The 14830-nt window shown below is 37.1% G+C and overlaps 1 protein-coding gene across 1 annotated transcript in view; it reads left to right on the top strand.

The window, feature by feature from the left end:
- The first annotated feature begins 233 nt into the window (after window positions 1-233).
- The window catches only part of LOC127437999 (von Willebrand factor D and EGF domain-containing protein-like), an 86649-nt gene continuing 72052 nt past the window's right edge, over window positions 234-14830 (top strand). The window contains exons 1-3 of the mRNA XM_051693206.1: window positions 234-482; window positions 13800-13984; window positions 14208-14436. Coding sequence (XP_051549166.1) covers window positions 386-482; window positions 13800-13984; window positions 14208-14436 — 511 coding nt within the window. The 5' untranslated portion in view covers window positions 234-385. The remainder of the gene's footprint in view (window positions 483-13799; window positions 13985-14207; window positions 14437-14830) is intronic.

Here is a 14830-nt window from a genome sequence, read left to right as displayed (position 1 = left end):
GAGCTGTATTTGAATGGCGCGCAAATATGCTGACTATAAAGCATTTTTTTAATGAGGCACAATTTCAGTTAGGATGCTGCCATAGAATGCAGCTTCCTATGTAGGTAGGAGGCAGCACACATTTTGGAACAGACCCTCAAAGTGTCCTCCTACTTTTCAGTTAATTGAGGGCTTGAGTCAGTGTGCCCCCTTCACTCCTCAAGACAGCTGACTGTAAACACATACAAGGCAGAAATGGAAGAAGACTCCTCTGACTGCCCATAACTTTAGGACAATATGTTGTGCATGAGGAAACTTCATTAGTCTTGTAAGGAATACCTACCAAACTGTTCCAAACTTTCCGATGGGAACCACGTGGGGAAACGCGCAACTGTGAGATTTAAAGATGCATCAGACTGTGCGCATTTTCCATGACTTTTTAAAGTCATATATCTGCATATGGTGCGTGTGTTTACTTCCTCTGAAGTCACTTGCGCAGCTGGGTAAGTCAAAATCATACATTGCTGAATTGCTAACGGTGATTTAACGAATAAAGTGGCACAACAATGCACGTACAGAATGATAATTCCATATTGTGCAACAGAAAGTTTGCATAGTTGTGCCTGTAACTTTCAATGTTAAAATCACTGCTTGCTCATTTACAAAATAACTTATATTCCTAATGAAGACGTTTATTTTGTTTATTTATTGTTTTAACTTTTATTTTAAAAATATTTATTTACTTTATTAAGTTATATCCTTACTGCAAAAGTTTACTTTGTTCATTAATTTTTTTATTATTATGTTTTAACTTATTTACAAATATTTTTACCTATTTATTCTTTATTAATTCTGTATTACTGTACTGCAGACTTTTGTTTATTTTATTTTTAACTTATATAAAACAAAATCATTTACGTTATTGACATATATTCCTACTGTAAAACGTTTTTATTTTTAACTTGCATTTAAAAAATATGTATTTTTATTTACTTTATTAACTTATATTCCCACTGCAAAAGTTTATTTTGTTTGTTTATTTGTTATTATTTTTTAACCTGTATTTATTTAAATTATTCCAACTGCAAAATATTTATATTTTATTTATTATTTTTAATTTAAATTTTAAAAATATTTGTATTTACTTTATTAACTTATATTACTACTGCAAATGTTTTTGTTTTGTATGTGTTTTTATTTTTAACTTTAAATTTAAAAAAATTATTTATTTAACTTGTTTATTTTTTACTTTTAAAAACAATTATATAAAATAAACATTTAAAAATATTTTTCTTTATGTTTTACATTTATTACATTTTGAAATCCTTATGCACACACACACACACACACACACACACACACACACACACACACAAAATCTTTTTTAAAATCCTTTTGCATAAAAAAAATGTGTCAGTATTGGAAATAAACATCTGCTGATTGTGTGTTTTGATTTGCTATAATATTTAATATCCTGCAGAACTAAACTAAATAACAGAGATTCAGTGTTGTTCTGTAAGGGTCATATTTTAACATTTTTTGTCTAGCTACGTCAGAAGCATTGCGTTGACATAAATGTGCTTTCAATCCAGAAGACACTGTTTTCATTAGTTCTCAATATCCCGTTTCTGTAGCGTGGGACTCATGGGGATTTAACAGCTGTTTGAAATCTGAGCGAAACTGCTATGTAACTCTGGGCTTTGACATCCATTTGCACACCAAATGGAGAGTCAGTCTGCGCATTATAGAATTATTGTACTAACGTGCTATATAAAAGAAAAAAGTTCTCTCTCTCTCTCTCAGTCAATCATTAGTGTGCAGGCGTAATTGTGGGGTCGGGAATGTCAGCATCATGGTAAAATTGATCAGCGGGGTTTTGGTAGCTTATCTCTTTCCTCTCCACCAGCCCATACTTCAGGACCATTACAGGTTATAGTCATGTACTTATATGATGAATAAATACTTTACTAATTAAATTTAAAAAAAAAAAATGTCATGAAAATAATGTCACAATATAAAGAATCCTATAAAACAGATAATAAAAGATCATATAAAACAGATTTTTAGTTGTACATTCAAATAGAAATGTCTTGAAACGTTGATTCATATATTTTCTGACTGAATTTACATTAAAAGTAAATGTTTACCACTAAAAGGGAAAATTCTGTCACCGTTTAATTTCTCATGTAATTGAATTTTTTCTATGGAACACAAAATGGGATTTTAGAAGAATATCGAGGCTGCTCTGTTCCTTACAAAAAAGTGAATGGGAACCAGTGCCAACAAGCTCCAAAAAGGTCAGTATAGTACCATCAATGTAATATATGACTCGTGCGATATAATCCAAGTCTTCTAAAGGAATGTGCTTCGTGTGAGGAACGGAATGAAATTTAAGTTGCCTAAAGTCCCTAATCTGGAATGTCGTGACCTGTCCCTAGACATACAAAAACCAATCATTTTGGAATAAATCATCAAACATCATTTAAAAAAATATATATAAATGGTTTTGGAATGACGTGAATGTGCATAAGGGTGAACTAATCCTTCAACTGATCTGGTAAATATTAGTATATTTGTGAATGTCTTTTTAATGTTTGGTAAAATGTTACCAAAGTATATTGGAATATTACGGTATATTAATTATTGTGTACTGGACCACTCTGGACCACTCTGAAATTAAGATTTATTTGAGTGACATTTTTAGGCGAATGTTTCTTTCATCTAGATTTTTGAGCCTAAAGAACGCTGTATGAAAGACATTTAGGGAAATGCCTCAATTTGTTGAGTGTTGTTTTTTTACACACTCTTTGTCCTCTCTGCGGTGTCCTTCCACTTGGCAGCCCGTGAACGAGGCCTCTGTGATATTTCACTACGAAGATCATTCAACTCCCATCGTGTGAATCGGTGTTGATTTTGAGTCTTTATTAAATGTCTGACAGCTGTGTGTTTGGATCAATGATCTCATCTTTCATAAGCCTCACTCAACACAAGATAGAAAGAAAAAGACATTACTGAGTCCTCAGGGCTTGGGTGAAGTTCTGGCTGACAAAAAAAAAAAAAAAAGGGAAATGCATGAGCGCATTTGGATTTGTGAAAGTTTAGGCTTGTCTTTGAGTTTAATATCAAGGATAGTTTCCTACGGTCACTGATAAATGCAACAGACCAAACAAAGCCACAGTTTTTTAGTAGATGTATTTGTATGAATCTTTCTCTCTCTCCTGCTCAGTACGGTTACGAGTGCAATTGTAATCGAGCTAAAGCAGTTTTTTGCATAGTTGAGCAACATTCTGTCCAAGTATACATAGCAAAATGTGTAATTGAATATTTGAAGAACCTCATCTGAGGAAGTAACTTTTTCTGGTTGACTTTGTCACAACATCAGAGCCAGTTGTGGTCCGATTAACATGCTGGTAGAAGTCTAGCTACAATTGCATTATCCAGGTCTGTTAGTTCGACTTCGCTAAATCAATCTGTTACATTATAACTCGGACTAAAGCGTTTACTTGATGTTGAGATCAATTATGGTCCTGTTAATGTGTATTAATTCTGGATGAAGCTAAACTACAATTGCATTATTTAGGTCTGTTAGTCCGATTTTGCAATAATCCTACTGTTAAATATTCACTAGGACTAAAGCGTTTATGTGACAATGTGAAGGCCAATTTTGATCCCATTAATGTGTATACATGCCGGACGAAGCCGAGATACAATTGCATTATCTAGGTCTCTTAGACCAACATTGCAAAAACCGAACTGATATGAATTCAGTCGGCCTAGAGTGTTTACGTTGAGGCCAGTTATGGTCCAATTAACTGTACATGTTGGATGAAGCCAAGCTACAATAGCCTTTTCCAGGTCTGTTTGTCCAACTTCGCAAAAATCTCATGTGCCAACGTTGAAGCCTATTGTGGTCCCATTAATGTGTATGCATGCAGACTGTTATTTTTTAACGTTAAGGCCAATTGTGGTTCTATTAATGTGTATACATGCTGGGTGAAGCCGAGCTACAATCACATTATTTAGGTCTGTTAGACCAACTTTGCAAAAATCAGACTGGTACGATTTCACTAGGACTAAAGCATTTATGCTCCAGTGCTGAGGCCAGTTGTGGTATCAATAATGTGTATACATGCTGGGCAAAGCCAAGCTAAAATCTCATTATCTAGATCTTTTAGTCCGTCTTCGCAAAAATTGGACTCGTACAATTTCAATCGGACTAAAGCATTTATACGCCGAAGTCAAGGACAATTGTGGTCCGATTAATGTGTATAAATGGACGAAACAGAGCTACAATCTCATTATCTAGGTCTGTTAGCCTGATTTCACAAAATTCAAACTGTTAAATTTTTACTCAGACTAAAGCTTTTATGTGACAATGTTAAGGCCAATAGTGGTCCCATTAATGGGTATACATGCTGGGCGAAGCATAGCTACAATTGCATTATCTAGGTCTGTTAGTCCCACTTCGCAAAAATCAAACTGTTACTTTTTCACTAAGACTAAAGCGTTTACACAGTGATGTTGAGGCCAATTAATGTGTATAAATGGACGAAACAAAGCTACAATCTCATTATCTAAGTCTGTTAGTCTGATTTCACAAAATTCGAACTTTCACAATTTTACTCATACTTAAGCTTTTATGCGACAATGTTAAGACCAATTGTGGTCCCATTAATGTGTATACATGCTGGATAAAGCTGAGCTACAATCGCATTATCAAAGTCTTTTAGTCCGACTTCGCAAAAGTCAGACTGTTAATTTTTCACTCTGACTAAAGTGTTTATGCCACAATGTTAAGGCCAATTTTGGTCCCATTAACATGAACAGTATACATGCTGGACGAAGCAGAGCTACAATTGCATTATCTAGGTGTGTTAGTCTGACTTCGCAAAAATCAGACTTGTACGATTTCAGTCAGACATAAAAAAAAATAATAATAATTATTGTTTTAGTCTGAATGAAATCAATCTTTTAAAGTGCATGTAATCTCTCTCTCTCTCTCTCTCTCTCTCTCTCTCTCTCTCTCTCTCTCTCGGGCTGATGGGTTGGAGTGTGAATATCTGGTATAGTTCCTCCCCTGCGGTGTCATCAGCTCCTCACTCAGCCGAGAGGCAGCCTGTCACAACAGATAACTCTGAGCATTTACCAGCCCTGCACCTGCCCCATGCTTACACATTAAAAACATGGCTCACGCAGACACAGATTGGATGAAACTTGTAAAATGCACCACTTTGTGAAAGTTCTAAAGCCTCTTAAATGCACTGAACTGTTGTTTTTTTTTTTGTTACGTTTCTGCCAATGTTCAAAGCATTTGAAGTTCATAGATTTTGAACGTATTGAACGTATTTAGCAGCAGGTTTAGTAACTTTAGATGTTTTTCCAAGCTGTAGAAGAATAGTTGAAAAATTAAATGAAAATTATGTCATTATGTACAGATCATTATATCATTCCAAACTTGTATGCTGCTATTTTTATGTGGAACACAAATGGAGAATATTTGAAGAATTCTAATGCAGCTCTTTTGTGTACAATGACTGTTCATAGTAAAAAAATAAAATAAAAAAACACCATCATAAAAGTAGTTTATACGACTTCTAAGACCACACAATAGATTTGTGCAACCTGGTCTCATAGTTACTATTTTTGCAAAAAATATTTTTACGTGGCTTATTGTACGTATCATGGCAGATTCCCATTACAAATGGATGCTTACAGAAGTGGGGATAAAATATTGTACAACCAGGCCAAAAACACACTGACTAAGGAAATCAGAGTGGCTAAAAGAAGCTACTCTGAAAAGCTGAAAAAACAGTTTTCAGCCAACGATCCTACATCTGTGTGGAATGGCCTGAAAAGCATCACCAAGTACAAGACACAACCCCCTCGCTCTGTAGAGAATCAACAAATGGCTGATGACCTAAATGTGTTTTACTGCAGGTTTGAAAAGCCCTAGTCTCACACACTTCCCCTGCTCTGATCTTCACTTCACACACACACCAACACCTCCTGGAACATCCCTCCTCCCCCATCCTGCTACTCAACCTGCACATATGGTCTGTAAGGAGGATGTGTGCCTGGTCTATCGGAAACAAAAAAACTAGGAAAGCTTCAGGCCCAGACGGTGTTTCATCTGCCTGTCTGAATGTCTGCGCTGACCATCTGGCCCCCATCTTCAAACAGATCTTCAATAAATCATTGGAGCAGTGTGAAGTTCCCTGCACCATTATTCTGCCCCCCCCCCCCCCCACCCCCAAAAAAAATCACAGGACTTAATGACTACAGACCTCACATCTGTGGTTATGAAGTTGTTTGAGAGACTGGTTTTGGCCTATCTGAAGGACATCACTGGACCACTGCTAGTCCCCCTTCAGTTTGCTTACCAAGCAAACAGGTCTGTGGATGATGCTGTTTACATGGGACTGCATTATATCCTGCAACACCTCGACAGACCTGGGACTTATGCAATGATCCTATTTGTGGACTTCAGTTCAGCCTTCAATACCATCATGCCTGATCTTCTCTCAACCAAACTGACCCAGCTCTCTGTGCCCACCCCAATCTTTCAATGGATCACAAGCTTTCTGACAGATAGGCAGCAGCTAGTGAGACTGGGGAAACTCCCATCTGGGACCCTCACTATTAGCACTGGTGCTCCTCAAGGATGCGTTCTCTCTCCACTGCTTTTCTCCTTGTACACGAGTGACTGCACTGCAAAGGACCCCTCTGTCAAGGTCCTTAAGTTTGCAGTCAACACCATGGTCATCGGCCTCATCCAAGGCGGGGACGAGTCTGCATACAGATGGGAGGCTGAACAGCTGGCTGTCTGGTGCGGTCATAACAACCTTGAGCTGAACATGCTCAAAACAGTGGAGATGATAGTGGACTTCAGGAGAAATCTTCCTGTACTGCACTGTGGCAGCAGTGGAGTCATTCAGGTTCCTGGGCTCTACCCTCTCTCAGGACCTGAAGTGGGACACCCACATAGACTCCATTGCAAAGAAGGCTTAGCAGAGTTTGTACTTCCTTCACCAGCTGAGGAAGTTCAACCTGCCACAGGAGCTGCTTACACAGTTCTACTCGGCCATCATTGAATCTGTCCTATTTACATCTATAACTGTCTGGTTTGGTTCAGCCACCAAATCAGAGAGAAGGAAACCACAATGGACAGTCAGGACTGCTGAGAGGATTATTGGTGCCCCCCTGCCCACTATCCAAGACCTGTATGTCTCCAGAGTGAGGAAATGTGCAGATAGAATCATTATGGACCCCACACACCATGCCTACTCCCTCTTTGAACTGTTGTCCTCTGGCCAGTGCTACAGAGCACTGAGCGCCAGGACATCCAGGCACAAGAACAGTTTTTACCCTCAGGCTGTTTTCCACATGAACAATTAAACTGCCTTCAGGACCTCCCCATAGTGCAATAATGTAAATAAATATCTCATGTACATATGTAAATTCACATTTAATTCAATAAGTACATACCCCTACCTTGCACATACATTGCATTACTACTTGCACATGTACATACGCCATCCTTTGTTATATGTCCTATTATTTGTATGTCTATTTATACTCTTACCTTGTTTTATATTCTGTAAATTCAGTCTCACTACAATGTTCTGTGTGCACTTGTTTCTCCTATCACCAAAAAAATTCCTTGTGTACGTGAGAACACTTGGCAATAAAGCTCATTCTGATTTTGATTTTGAAATGCAGAGTGAAACAGGGATGAAATGTTAAGAAAGTGGCCAATCTGCACCTCTAATCCAAAACTGTCTCACTCTGGAACTCCCTGGTGTGAAACTGTCTGAAATTCACACCATGTCTGAGTCAACAAATTAGCTAGGTAATCTGAGGTGTTTACTCAGCAGTGCTGTGCCAGCTTTTATCTGAGGCTTAAATAAATTAGTGTTTGTGGAACCTCTGACCTTACATGGCAGAGTGATTTGACTGTGGTTGTCACCCTTGCAAGCACAGACGGGGACCAAATGTGGCTTGCTGTTTTGGAGGTTGTTACGACTAGGGCTGCACCGATCTGATACCTGGATCGGTATCGGCTCTGACACTGACATTTTTAGATGGATCGGGTATCGGTCCGACGAGCTCAATCCAAATCCGATACTGTTTGTTAGTCATGTTTGTTCCTGTCAAGCTAAAAAAAATGACATAAAAGAACCATAAAAACAACATTGAAGTAGTTAATATGATTCGTGCATTTTACGTGCGATAGCTCTGTGAATCACAAAAAGCTGTGTTTAATAAGTAAATATATAATATGCACGTGCAGCGCCAGCACGTTATTGAATGGTGCTGCTCTGTTTACACACACACTCGCGGCTATTTTTAGCCTTCACATGTTGCGCAACATTTGAGCACTACTCACGAACAACATCTCGGAAGTAGATGCTCAGTAGTTCGGTTCACTTATAATATGCATTTAGAATGGTGCCGGAGGTGCATTTTACCAGAATTTGAATAAGAAGCGAATTAAACTACTGTGAACTTGCTTACAAACAGACACATACAGGACTTCCTGGAGAGTTCAGAATGTCAAAATAAAAGCCAGAGTGTTTTAAAGTTAAAGGTGCACGATTGAAATATATTACTATATAATAAATATATATTGAAATATATATTGTTGTATTTAAAATTCTAAAAGTCAATAATAATAATTATTATTATTATTATTTGTTTACAAATTAGTTTATTGGGTTCCAAAAAATAACTGTGAATGAAAAGTGAACTGAACAAAAAAGAGATCTGAAACCTTTAAAGTCCAGATACAAGTTGAATGTTTTTTGCAAAAACAAAAAAACACTTAGAATGGAAGTACTGTTAATTTTGCTGCAGCATTATCCAGTAGACTAGTTAACAATAAAGTTTTTCTTAATAGTTTGTACATTTATATTGAAATAATGTGTAGTTAAAGGTTTGTGTTTCTTTACATATAATTAGCATCACACAGTGAGGTATGGATATTCTAAACTGATTATGAAAAAAACAACACTGGTATCGGATCGGATCGGTATCGGCCGATATTGAGATTTCAGATATTGGAATCGGATCGGAAGAGAAAAAGTGGTATCGGTGCATCCCTAGTTATGACCCGCTGACATACTGTAACTTCTTAGTGCAGATCTTCTTAACAGACACAAAACTACTGTTCTGGTCCCACAAAAAAAATTTTTGTTGTGATTTGGTTTTTGCACTGTTTGTCCACCTATTTTATTTGGCCAGTTTGCAACCACCTTTTTTATTTTTGGTGTTTTGTTTGCAACCACTTTTACTTTTATTTATTTTATTTTCATTTATTTTATTTTATTTTTGGGACAGTTTGCAACCACCTTTTTATTTTATTTAATTTTATATATAGAGTTGTGCTTAAACGTTTGCATACCCTGGCAGAAATTGTGAAATTTTGGCATCGATTTTGAAAATATGACTGATCATGCAAAAAAACTGTCTTTTATTTAAGGATAGTGATCATATGAAGCCATTTATTATCACATAGTTGTTTGGCTCCTTTTTAAATCATAATGATAACAGAAATCACCCAAATGGCCCTGATCAAAAGTTTACATACCCTTGAATGTTTGGCCTTGTTACAGACACACAAGGTGACACACACAGGTTTAAATGTCAATTAAAGGTTAATCTCCCACACCTGTGGCTTATTAAATTGCAATTAGTGTCTGTGTATAAATAGTCAATGAGTTTGTTAGCTCTCATGTGGAAGCACTGAGCAGGCTAGATACTGAGCCATGGGGAGCAGAAAAGAACTGTCAAAAGACCTGCGTAACAAGGTAATGGAACTTTTTAAAGATGTAAAAGGATATAAAAAGATATCTAAAGCCTTGAAAATGCCAGTCAGTGCTGTTCAATCACTTATTAAGAAGTGGAAAATTTGTGGATCTCTTGATACCAAGCCATGGTCAGGTAGACCAAGAAAGATTTCTGCCACAACTGCCAGAAGAATTGTTCAGGATACAAGAAAAAACCCACAGGTAACCTCAGGAGAAATACAGGCTGCTCTGGAAAAAGACGGTGTGGTTGTTTCAAGGAGCACAATACGACGATACTTGAACAAAAATTAGCTGCATGGTCGAGTTGCCAGAAAGAAGCCTTTACTGCGCCAATGCCAGAAAAGAGCCTGGTTACAATATGCCCGACAACACCTTGACACCCTCACAGCTTCTGGCACACTGTAATTTGGAGTGACGAGACCAAAATAGAGCTTTATGGTCACAACCATAAGTGCTATGTTTAGAGAGGGGTCAACAAGGCCTATAGTGAAAAGAATACCATCCCCACTGTGAAGCATGGTGGTGGCTCACTGATGTTTTGGGGGTGTGTGAGCTCTAAAGGCATGGGGAATCTTGTGAAAATTGATGGCAAGATGAATGCAGTATGTTATCAGAAAATACTGGCAGACAATTTGCATTCTTCTGCACGAAAGCTGCGCATGGTATGCTCTTGGACTTTCCAGCATGACAATGACCCTAAGCACAAGGCCAAGTTAACCCTCCAGTGGTTAGAGCAGAAAAAGTTGAAGGTTCTGGAGTGGCCATCACAGTCTCCTGACCTTAATATCATCGAGCCACTCTGGGGAGATCTCAAACGTGCGGTTCATGCAAGACGACCAAAGACTTTGCATGACCTGGAGGCATTTTGCCAAGATGAATGGGCAGCTATACCACCTGCAAGAATTTGGGGCCTCATAGAGAACTATTACAAAAGACTGCACGCTGTCATTGATGCTAAAGGGGGCAATCCACAGTATTAAGAACTAAGGGTATGCAGACTTTTGAACAGGGGTCATTTCATTTTTTTTCTTTGTTGCCATGTTTTGTTTTATGATTGTGCCATTCTGTTATAACCTACTGTTGAATATGAATCCCATAAGAAATAAAAGAAATGTGTTTTGCCTGCTCACTTATGTTTTCTTTAAAAATGGTACATATATTACCAATTCTCCAAGTTTATATATATATATATATATATATATATATATATATATATATATATATATATATATATATATATATTTTTTTTTTTTTTTTTCGCTGGACATGCAGCCATCTAGCAACTACCTAGAACACCTTAGCAACTGCAATGCAGTATCAAACACCCTAGCATCGTGACGGCAAGTTTTTCACGCAAGAACCACTCACATTTTCTCCAGAATATCTAGAAATCTACTTATAAACTGATGACTTTCTGAATCTTTGTGTTCACATGATAAAGAAAGCGAGCACCTATTGCTTGAACCTTCATCTTATCTTTATTGCCGGCCACCTTGAAAACCATAACCTCCCCTAAAGAGGCTCCCTCTTAAATTAGCCCTATATCTCCCCACCGAACCACTATTAAGAATTTATCAAATGAACACTTAAATGCCTTTATCTTCATCTTGCCCATTACGCCTCTAAGAGTAATGCTAAGGCCATAATTGCGGAGTAATGAACCTCGAATAGGCGGGAAAGAGCAGGGCATTATGGTTTCTAAACCAGCCGGGACATGATCTAATCATCGCTCCAGTGGGGCAGAAAGTCCTCTGAGGTCGGCCTCGTCTTCACTTGCTGAAGCAGACGGGATTAGAGAAGAGATTTTATGCTCTTTCCCAGACCAGTCAGAGGTCATCTGCCTTTACGAGGACTTTAAAATGAAATGTGTTTCTTTGAATAAAGACACAAAAGTACATTTCTGACACCGGATTGAGAGAAGATTTGGGGAAATGTAGAACAAACTAGATTTTTATGTTGTCTGAAGAACATGTGAGGGGTGATTACATGTGCAAAGCTTGTCGAAGTGGTGCTAGGGTGTTGAGAGTGTTTGCCAGGGCATTGTTCTGGTGTTCTGAATACCTGTTCATGCATTGCTGTGTGGTTGCTAGAGTGTTCTGGTTGGTTGTTTATTGGCCCACGTCAAAAGAGGCCACCCTCAAGTCTCTTGTGGTTTTGTGATAATGTGGTTCCTAGATATGGGTCTCTTCTTTAGTGTATTTGGGTTTATTTTTACCTGTTTTATCATCCGTCAGGTGAAAGTCTTAAATCCGATCACTCAAAGTAATAGCACACCTCTTCATTTTTTGGGGGGGTATTATGCATGTCCGAAGCATAAATATTTTTTCTTTTTAGAAAATGTTTTTTATTTTACTTTCATTTATTTACTTTTGTTTTTCTGATTTGGTTTGATTTTGAGTAATATAATATTTTACTTCAGTTTGTTTTTTGTTTATTTGTTTGTTTGAGTAATTATCTAATATTTATTGTGTGTTTTGTGTTTATTTTGTTTGATTTTGAGTAATGTATTATTTTATTAGACTATTTTATTCAGGTTTTTTTTTTTTGAGAAATAATATATATATATATATATATATATATATATACACAGTGTAGTTTATGTATTTATTTTTATTTGACTAAAAATATTATAGTTTATTTTTCTTTATTTACCTTATATTTTATCACGTTTTTTTTGTTTTGTTTTTTATTATATCAAAGTAAAAATATATAATTTTATTTTACTTTTATTCATTATTGCTTTAGTTTTGTTGTTTGGCTTAATTTTTTTTATTTTTTATTTTTTTTATATCTGAGAGAAAATATATCATTTTATTTTACATTATTTTATTCATTTTTGTTGTTTGGCTTAAATTGTTTTTGTGTAATATACTATTTTATTTTACTTCATTTTATTTTATTTTTAAGTTTGTTTTATTTTTATTTAAGGAACAGTATATTTTTATTTATTTTATTTTCAGTGTTCTTCGTTTTGCTTGGATTGATTTGGTTTTGTTTGAGTAATAATATAATAAATTTATTTTACTTTAGTTTATAGTTTGCATTGTTTTTGTCTTTTGATTTGTTTGAGTGACAGTATATTTTTTTATTTATTTTATTAAATGTTTTGGTTTGACCTTTTTTTTGTTGTTTGTTTTTTTTTTTTTTTTTTTTTTTTGCTTGAGCAATAATATGTTATTTTACTTTATTTTAATTTATTTTATTTAGTTTTTATTTTTCACCAAGTGAAATTCCATGTATTTTCACTAAGTGTATACCTTGGTAGTTTCTAAAGCGAAACTGAACAAAAAGCTGTAGATTCTGGAAGCTGTCCAGGCAGATCCAAACAATTCTGTCTATTATGTCTAAACTGCTTCCTATCTGCCCTGTTTCAGCTTCCCACGTACACTGGCAAAGATGGCATGACTACCGTTCAAAATATTCTATTATCATCTTCAGGGAGAGCATTAGAAGATTACCAGTGTACTGTTAGCCTCAGGCATATCCATACAATGGCTGAGACACCGCAGTCTCTTTTTCCCTCATAATTAGCCATTAGTGTGACATCTGACCCACTTCAGCTCTGAGATACAGGAAATAGAACAGTAAGGTGTTACAGATGTGCTGTCTATGCAAATGGCAAGGGATTAAAAAAAGGTTTTAGCCCGAAAGTCACACTTCTATTTTTGTCCCTCCATTGGCCACGAGACCAGCGCTATGTCGGACACGCCTGACTGATTTCGTCGACCTTTATGGCGTAAAGTTTGGAGCAAGAAAGGGGGTTACAATTGAAGGTGCATTATTTTTACCGTGGTTAAACGTCCGCCGATGTGGAGGTCACGTTAACCCTCATTCATGTTTTAATGAACCTGAGTGATGTTTTGAAACCTCTGGAATGACACCGTTTTCGACCTTCTCCTTTGTTGTCTTTTGAGCACTGACCTTTGTCTTCGCCGAAAGGTTGTTTTAAACTCGTTATGAATATGAATATGTAATAGAATAGGCCTTTGTTTGACAATGCCCTTGGTTTTCCAGCTCCAGAATGTTCTCCAGGTGGATACAGGACCTTAAGGAATGCGTATCGGAGCGTCAACTTCGACTCTACTGAATTACAGAACACAGCGATACAGGATCTGATTTGTGACCATTTGCTCCTGCCTGGATGGTACCGCTTTAGCATAAACAACAAACCTGCGGAGATGCCCACCCGCTGTGTGGAGGTAAGTCAGACAGGAAGGTGAAAGGTACTGCAAGTAGCAGGTCTAAGATCAGTTCTTTGTTTCCATATTGCAGTGGAAAGCAGTATGAAAGTTAGGAAAAACATTTTTAGATCAAATCAAACACAGTGCTTCGGTTTCACTTTCATGTGCGAGATGGCAGTAAAAATGCTTTTCTCCTGTGTGTTGTAATTGTAATTCTCCACCTCTTGACCTGTCTTTGCAGATGAACCGCTGTGGGACGCAGGCTCCGGTATGGTTGTCTCTTAAAGACAGCTCTTTGCCGAGGCCTGGTGAGGTCAAGCAGCTTTCAGCTTGTGCCACGTGGCAGTTCTTCCATGGAAGCACCAAAGACTGCTGCCTTTTCCGGATCCCAATATCTGTCCGCAACTGTGGAGAGTTCCTGTTGTACTACCTACAGCCAACACAAGGTTGCATGGGTTACTGTGCTGAAGGTATTTAACTTGACACACATTTTCATGGTATTTGATTTGCAAACACTAGATGCACTCCACTTTCAATACAAAATTGTATAACTATGGCTGCATCCGAAACCAAAGGTAGCTACCTTGTTGCCTCACTGATCTATCAGTCAATAACACTAAACAGACAGCGTTTGTGTACGAAGGTACCTCTGGAAACTGGTTTCAAACAGGCATCCGAGGCAGCGCTACATCACGTTGTAGCTAATATACCCACATTCATTAAGTTCAATGGAGCCACAAAGGTCTAATAATTTAGAACAAATTCAACAGAGCTTTGGCAATAACCAAGCGTATGCTAGCAATGCTAACAACACCGAGTGACATGCTAAAACATGCTATCAATGCCTACCTACATGCTAAAACC

Source organism: Myxocyprinus asiaticus, chromosome 49 (genome assembly GCF_019703515.2).
Source record: "Myxocyprinus asiaticus isolate MX2 ecotype Aquarium Trade chromosome 49, UBuf_Myxa_2, whole genome shotgun sequence".
NCBI lineage: Eukaryota > Metazoa > Chordata > Actinopteri > Cypriniformes > Catostomidae > Myxocyprinus > Myxocyprinus asiaticus.
Note: the sequence above shows the minus strand (reverse complement) of the source record. Positions and strands in the feature narration are given on the sequence as shown.